General features: G+C 40.3%; 1 protein-coding gene across 1 annotated transcript in view; it reads left to right on the forward strand.

Annotated features, from left to right (window-relative positions):
* The window catches only part of PLEKHH1 (pleckstrin homology domain containing, family H (with MyTH4 domain) member 1), a 44,780-nt gene extending 38,783 nt beyond the window's left edge, over positions 1–5,997 (forward strand). The window contains exons 24-29 of the mRNA XM_009084376.1: positions 627–768; positions 1,761–1,903; positions 3,030–3,159; positions 4,905–4,991; positions 5,379–5,525; positions 5,821–5,997. Coding sequence (XP_009082624.1) covers positions 627–768; positions 1,761–1,903; positions 3,030–3,159; positions 4,905–4,991; positions 5,379–5,525; positions 5,821–5,997 — 826 coding nt within the window. The remainder of the gene's footprint in view (positions 1–626; positions 769–1,760; positions 1,904–3,029; positions 3,160–4,904; positions 4,992–5,378; positions 5,526–5,820) is intronic.
* The last annotated feature ends 2,001 nt before the right edge of the window (positions 5,998–7,998 follow it).

Genomic DNA, 7,998 nt, shown 5'->3' on the forward strand with positions numbered 1-7,998 from the left:
GTGTAAGTGGTCCAAGCTGGTAAAAATAACATGTCTACAAGGCTGCCTGGTAGAAGCTTATATATGTAGAGCAGAGGTAGTTCTCTGTTCTGTGATAGCAGAGAAGGCCATATCTTAAATATTACCCATCTGTGCTTGATGAGGATGAATGGACACTGATTTACCTGTGCTTAAGAAGGGTTCACTCTCTTGAAGTGTTTAGCTTACAGAATCAAGCTGGTAAAAATAACATGTCTACAAGGCTGCCTGGTAGAAGCTTATATATGTAGAGCAGAGGTAGTTCTCTGTTCTGTGATAGCAGAGAAGGCCATATCTTAAATATTACCCATCTGTGCTTGATGAGGATGAATGGACACTGATTTACCTGTGCTTAAGAAGGGTTCACTCTCTTGAAGTGTTTAGCTTACAGAATTCAAATGGCATCTAAAGATAGAAAACATGTTTTCAGCCTCCTTGCCCAAATCTCATTCATAAGGAAAGCAACTGAGCTTCCAAATCTCTGTCCAGTACCCACTCAATAAAGAAACTAAACCAACACAACACACTTATTTTGCCTCACCACAGTTCCCACCTGTACTTTCAGTTCACAGTATTGTTTTACCATCACAATCCTCTCTACTTTTCAGGCTGTATTTTCGGAGCCAGGCCAAAGGTGAGACAGACCGTGAGCGGTTGTTATTGGCCTTCCAAGTCAGCAATGAAATAGCCAATGGAAGGTTTCCTGTTAATAAGGAATTAGCTCTGGAAATGGTGGCTCTCATGGCTCAGGTGAGTATGACTGGGCAGAAATCCTCTTTTCTCCTCCTTCAGCTGTACTCTGAGTATCTCTGGCCATCTCTTACATCAAAAGTGTTTCTTCTTTTCAAATGTACAGTCAGATGTACCATGCCAAGTACATTGTACATATGCATATATTAGAACATATATATATGTATACGTATGTTAGAACCTCTTGCTATAGGGAAATTTGCTCTAGGAATGCTTCTCCTTTTTCTTCTCAAGAAAAATATCAGGAAAAACAGTGAGACTGGACTATCCCCAGAACTGCTCCAATTAGTACCTTAGTAGAGGTACAGAAATAATATCACTACTAGAATTTCATTAACAGCAAAAGCTTTCCCTGTTGCAGTGCCAATAGGCTCTTACTCGGAAAGAGTATCTTGTAAGATCTTCCATTAGACCTCCAGGCTTGCATTTAGCATTTTGCCACATAAAACACACGCTGTGGGTTGTGGGCATGATAAGCAGGATAATGGTTTCTTACTGAGCTGAAACTGATTGTTGCATTTGTTAAAGCAGTGTAAACAGAGATGAAGACACTAGAGACGTGGTCCAAACTATTTACAAATACACTGGTTGTTTTCTTTAATTGGCCAATTGAAAATAAACCCCCAAAGCCTGGTAGTTATACAGATGTCTCCTTACAACCAGTATCTGGCTGAGATCTTGTTTGACCTTCTTACATCAATAAATAATTCCTTAGACAGTCATGTCCTCAGTAGTTCCTCTGTTGTATACATTTGTTAAGTGCTGTAGACAAAACACCTTCTTACATCAGTAAATAATTCCTTAGACAGTCGTGTCCTCAGTAGTTGCTCTGTTGCATACATTTGTTAAGTGCTGTAGACAAAATTCCTCAGCCTGTGTCCTTTTGCATGGCTAATAAACACAGTAGTTATCGATACGGGAATTCATGGAATGTTCTACTGCACCTACACCCCCATAGTTCTGTTGTACTATAAACTATAATGCTGTCTTAGGTGGAATATGGAGATTTGGATCGACCAGGATCTTCAAGTCCTGGGGGAACATCACAATTGAAAATGCAGCATCTTCTCCACCAGGTCTTAGATAAATTCTACCCCAAGCACTACAAGCAAAACATTACTCCGGAACAGCTCAGGTAAATTGTTGGCTTTTCAATACTTTGCACTGGAAACAGCTTTTATTTGCAAAATTCTGTCTTTAAGAAGTTTCAAGGAGCCCTGTCAAGATTATTTGATGTAGAACCTTACACAGAACACAAGTGTCAGGAAAAGGTATCCTTAAAAGAAAAAGCAATATAAAAATAGCCAAATCACCCATTAATTTCTTCTTAGACAAGAAGTCTAAGCCTTTCACTTCCAAATTAGGCATCTAATATAAAAATAGCCAAATCACCAATTAATTTCTTCTTAGACAAGAAGTTTAAGCCTTTCACTTCCAAATTAGGCATCTCAGTTCCAACACCTAACCTAAGTCTTAAGATTAATTCTGTTTCTGAGTTTTTGTTTTACCCTTCCTCCAAGTGTCAATTGAATCCAGATGCCTAACATTTTTGCAATGAGCCATAAAGCCAGCACATATGGGCTGCTTCAGGCCATGCAGTAATTCTAGTAGGATACATTTTGGCAGGGCTTTTTGATGTTCATACTTGGAAATTCTCACACAATGCAGAGAGCTCAAGTACAGAATTCAGATGCTGCCACAGACCTGGTTTAAAGTGAGAGAATCCTCTTCTTCCAGATCCTAAGCTACTTTAGGATGCAGTGGTGGAACTAACACTACCTCCTTTTGGAAGCAAAATCCAAGCAAGGTAGCAAGGTGGTTGCCAAACCATCCCTAGTGAGCCAGATCAAGAGTGAGTTAATATATATTGCCACTCCATATAGTGCATACTACAGGCAGCAGGGTATGAGAAAGGTGAGAGTGTAACTGACTGTGAAGACAAGCTGTGCAGGGTGTTACTCTAACAGCTGCCTGAGTGTTTGTAGTTAGTTGTTTAAAATATACACCAGTGAGCAACCCATATGTGACTGGGATTCCTGGGCATTACAGTATAGCTAGTAGTAAAGCAACTGTGGAAGTAGAGAAAATGATAAAATAAACTCAGGTTGTAAAACCCTCATAACTGATAGTGCTGACAGCCCTGCCCTTAAGGGCTGCCCTTTTGGAGTAAAGAGGTGCATTTATTAACTGTTACAATTTTACACACCTTTCCATGGAACACATTAGTAAGTAACATGGTCTTGTGTCTTGGATTCTGAAAGGCAACTGACAGATAGGCTGGCAACGAAGTGGATGGTGCTGCAGGGATGCTCTCCACCAGAATGCATTCGGATTTATTTGACAGTGGCTCGGAAATGGCCTCTCTTTGGAACCAAAATATTTGCTGCTAAGGTAACTGGAGTACACTTAAAAAAAAGTGAACTATCAGAGATATATACCTACAATGTCTGGCAACACAGGTTGAAAAATGCTTCTACTTCAGGAAGGGGAAAAACTGAACAATACTCTGTCCTGAACAAACAGCCCTGGTGCCACATAGGTTGAGAAAGAAGGAAGAGAAGTATGTTCTAAACACTAGGGGTTGCTAGCGTTCAGTAGATAAATACTGAGGGTTCCCTAGCTGTGTCAAGATATATACCTACAATGTCTGGCAACACAGGTTGAAAAATGCTTCTACTTCAGGAAGGGGAAAAACTGAACAATACTCTGTCCTGAACAAACAGCCCTGGTGCCACATAGGTTGAGAAAGAAGGAAGAGAAGTATGTTCTAAACACTAGGGGTTGCTAGCGTTCAGTAGATAAATACTGAGGGTTCCCTAGCTGTGTCAATTGATCATGATACAGAGGACTACCTGTCCTTACAAACCTTGACAAAGCCTTCTCAGGCAGGAATTTCTCTGGTCATCAAGGCTGCAATGATAGTTTTATAAATACTATTTGCATATACATACTGATGGGTGGGTGGAAGGGAAAAATGCCCCATAAGACATTTGGCAGCCGATGCTAGCTATAAGGAGAATGGGTATTTCAGTCCTGTTCTCTGTTTGCCACAGTGCTGGATATTTTCCTTGCCACATGAGAGGCAAGCACTGCTAATGTCCCATTGCAGAAACAAAAGCTAAAGCAGATACTGGGTAAGCTGCCAGCCCACAGGCATCAGTGGAAGAGCAAAGAACAGCTAGAAGAACTACTTCTCCCAGTAGCTTCTACCATCCCCTCAGCCCATCCCAGGCTACAGCTCTGTACCTATTACCCTTCCCTGAACTAATGCTTTATCGTGTAGTGGCTGTCTGAGAAATTATGTTTTGGCATGAACCATCTTCCCCATCCCAGCACAAGACTTCCCCTGTTAAAAACTTGAGACAGGTCTGTGTGTCTCTTGCTTTGAAGTCAAAGCTGCTGTAGTTAGGGGATAAAGTCTGAGGAAAGGGACCTCTTGAGTGAAATATAAGTTTTTGAAAAGACAATTATTTCCACCATCAGAAGTAAAACCAGAAGAGGTTACTTGTATTTGAGGTTATGGACACTGAAGAATCAGAATATAGACTAGTTCCAGCCACAGTTTAAATAATGTTGGTATTTCCAATGATCAACGTATCTTAGAACTTTTCATCAGTTAAACAGCAAAGCCTCTGGCATTAGCCATGTAATAACAGGTTCCCATGAAAGATTCATGTCATTAGCCTTAACAACTCATCTTTAACAGATGATGGATGCACATTTGTCTGTAAGAATCTGTAAAAAAGGAAGTTGCTTTGGTATTATAGAAACCACCAGGCTTCACTGCCTGCCTGATAGGAGCAGTGTTCTACATGCACAGAGCAAAACTGCTGTTTTGTTGCTCTGTCCTAACATTTCCTTTAGTTTTAACTACACTGATGGAATCTAATTAATGTCAAAGCCTTTATTATCATTGTATCTCTTGTGCCACTACTCCCCGAAATTATATGTAAATCCAAAAATGTTTTCTCAAAATTTGGAATATGTCATCTTAAAAACCAAACCGGGTCAGACCAGTAAGCCTATAGGATCCTTTTTCATCTTCATTTCATCCTTAAACCCCAACACTTATGTCAGAAACATCATTCTGTGGTGGTCAAGAAATACCTGAATTAATACTTCTCATTTCTCTCTAGCCTGTTTTGCCTTCCTCATTGGAAGACTGTCCAGTCTGGATAGCTGTGAATGAAGATGGTATCAGCATCCTGGATTATAAGACTATGGTATGTTGAGGAATGCTGTGTAAGAAAAATACCTTATCTCTCATGGAATGACATTCTTCTGAGTGCACTTAAAGACACTAGAAGTTTGTTGTTAACTTCAAATAGATCCAGAAGTTAATTTGTAAAAGAGAAGAGTGAAGTCAGTGCTATGTTTGAACACTACCATGAACAAAGGAAAATTACAGCTACAGTGTAAGGTAGGGTAACAAACATGCTCATACATCTTACAAAATCTCAGTGGTGTGAGCTTTACTACCACCACGTGGGATATAACAAAGTTTGGACTATGAAGCAGTGAGGTATCGAGCAAGCTAGGAGAAAACAGCTAGAAATGGTGAGTGTTTTGGGTTTTTTAACAGAACTGACTTTTTCAAACTCTGTCTGCAGCATTTGAAGGTCTCTTATTCATACTCCTCTGTGCTGACCTTTGGAGGCTGTCGAGATGACTTCATGATTGTAGTCAGTCAAACAAAAGAAAGGAGTTCTGGAAAAAACAGCACTGAGAAACTCCTCTTCACAATGGCAATTCCAAAGGTAATTACAAAATGAAAAGTATCTTTCCAGCTGGCAGCATCAGAGCTGGGTGTTTTGTACAAGCCCTGGGGACTGGTACTTGTGGCTGCTTCACTAACTATATACATGCAACAAATCCCTCATAAGCTGGAACCTTTGAACAAGACACTTATTCTACCAAACTCTTGAAGACAGACCTTCATTTCAAAACTGAACAAAGCCATTTACAGAAGTTATGCAGTCAATAGGTTCTAAAAATCAAAGGGCACATTGACCTCTAATTGACTTACAGTTAATCATTTTCTTTTTTCTCCAGATTGTTGAAGCAACACTTCTCATTGCCAGCTACATTAACTACCGTTCACCACCTTCACTCCTATCTTCTACACAGCCCTCCCGAAGCAAAACACCTGCTAAGAAGCTCTGGGAGACAGAAAATAGGTGCTTTTTCCCCTCTGTGCCCCGAAGCACCAAGGGGCCCACTCTGCTCTGAGGACTCATGCCAAATGAGCTATGATTTTGCTGGTTACACACTACACGGTAATGCAGGCTCTGATTCTTTTTCTGTAATAATAGACCAAGTTCCTTAGAGGTACAGGCAGTGTCCTTTCTCTTAAACAAACAAAAAAAAAAAGGTTGATTTGGGGGACTGTGCAGAAGTTGCCTTTCCATGACGCACTCCATCCAAAATACCATGCCTCAGGTCCTTTGCCTGCACAGTGCTCCAGTCACATGTTACCTGCTCTCTTTCCTTGCACTTATTCTTCCATCTCCAACCTTACTTGCTTTGCTTTCCAAGCACATATATTTTCTTTGATCCTTCCATTTTCAGCTTTTCAAGTCCTTGCTCCAGCCATGACTGAGAGACACTGTTGAGAAGGAAGAGGAACTAAACTGACAAGGATAATTCCAATGCAAGCCAAGGGTAATTTCAGACCTGAGACAGGGAATAATATGCAATAGATGAACATTAGATTGCTGCTGCAGGGCTGAATGTATCACATGCTCCACTGTCAGACAAGCACTTTCAAAGACTTTCTGCTAATCCCTGTGGTAGATGTGTTTGAAACTGCACATTATCTCCGACAAAGAAAGACAAGGCAAGCAAATTTTGTACTTTTTCTGTCTTTCCGCAACTAGAACACATCTTTCCCAACAAGCTCTGCCATTTTGACTTGACAGAAGCTGCTCCTTTCAACCTCCTGCTTCCTTCATGCTGCCATAAGCTAGAAGGAGGTAGTCAGCAAATGTGTACTCAAGTACTGTTCTGTTGATTTTCCTAAAGAATGTTGGTAGGATTTTTTTATCTGTTTCAAAGGAACCTTGTTAGGAGAAGGTTATTGAATTTTAAATAAAAGAAAATAACAATTCTTCATGAAAAATCTAAATCGACTTAGCTTGAGTTCAGCTATTTTGATAACCATTCTAAAAAAGCTAAGGAAGAATAACTGCACTTTCAAAAGAATCATGTGCAACTTCATAATAATTACACAGTCACGGGCAACTTTCCCAAATTAAAACAGTACTAATCCAACCACTGGAAAGAATTCAGTAATAGCAAACCAAAGTTATTTGCAAGTGAGCAAACCAACCCTACCAGTACCTGCCACCAACCTTAAAACATCCAACTAATGCACACGGGGGAGCTGATATATCAAGAAGTTTTTGTTTCATGCTTGTGGTGGGTGCAAAACCACAAATGAAGAGCATGGGACAGTAAAAAACTGTTCTAAGCAATCCCTCATCAGAATCTTTATAACATAAACCGAAACCAAGACCAACCTCAAACCACTCCATGATGGGTTATGGAAACTATATGGCAGATGTAAGACAGGAAAAGATTTTATGAAGTGACCCGACTTGCACATACTGTAACGTACCCACTTGTTATGAATTTAAGGACCATCCCTTGATGGTAGAGAAAAAGGGTAGAAGCTTTCTGAGCCAAAAATAATTTAAAGAAGGTATTTAGTTTGTTTTGTTTTCCCTTATTTTTAATTGACTATCTATCCTGATAGAGTAGTTATTAGTATACATCTCTCTCTCTCTCTCTCTCTCTCTCTCTCTCTCTCTCTCTCTCTCTCTCTCTCTCTCTCTCTCTCTCTCTCTCTCTCTCTCTCTCTCTCTCTCTCTCACACACACACACACACACACACACAGTGCTCTTAGTAAAGCTATGTCTGTTTGAATACAGAAAGTGTTATTCCTCCTCACTCAATCACCTGTGCCTAACAATTTCTGCTGTATCTGAAGGCCTGTTTGGCAGTCTGCTTCTTGTACCCCACTACTAACAAAACTGCTTCAGAATAAGCTGAAGCCATTGTCAATGCTGGGGACACTCAAGGCATGGAAGTCTCTGTTCAGAGGCCCTACTTACATTACTTGTGTCCTCAGAGACTTGTACCAGGACAAACAGGAAGCAGAGATGTTGAATAAGCAGGAGCTGTCCTGAAGCTCATTATTTTCTCCCATAACTGCACTTTAAATTGAACTT

The sequence above is a fragment of the Acanthisitta chloris genome, unplaced genomic scaffold, assembly GCF_000695815.1.
Source record: "Acanthisitta chloris isolate BGI_N310 unplaced genomic scaffold, ASM69581v1 scaffold11581, whole genome shotgun sequence".
In the NCBI taxonomy this organism is placed as follows: domain Eukaryota; kingdom Metazoa; phylum Chordata; class Aves; order Passeriformes; family Acanthisittidae; genus Acanthisitta; species Acanthisitta chloris.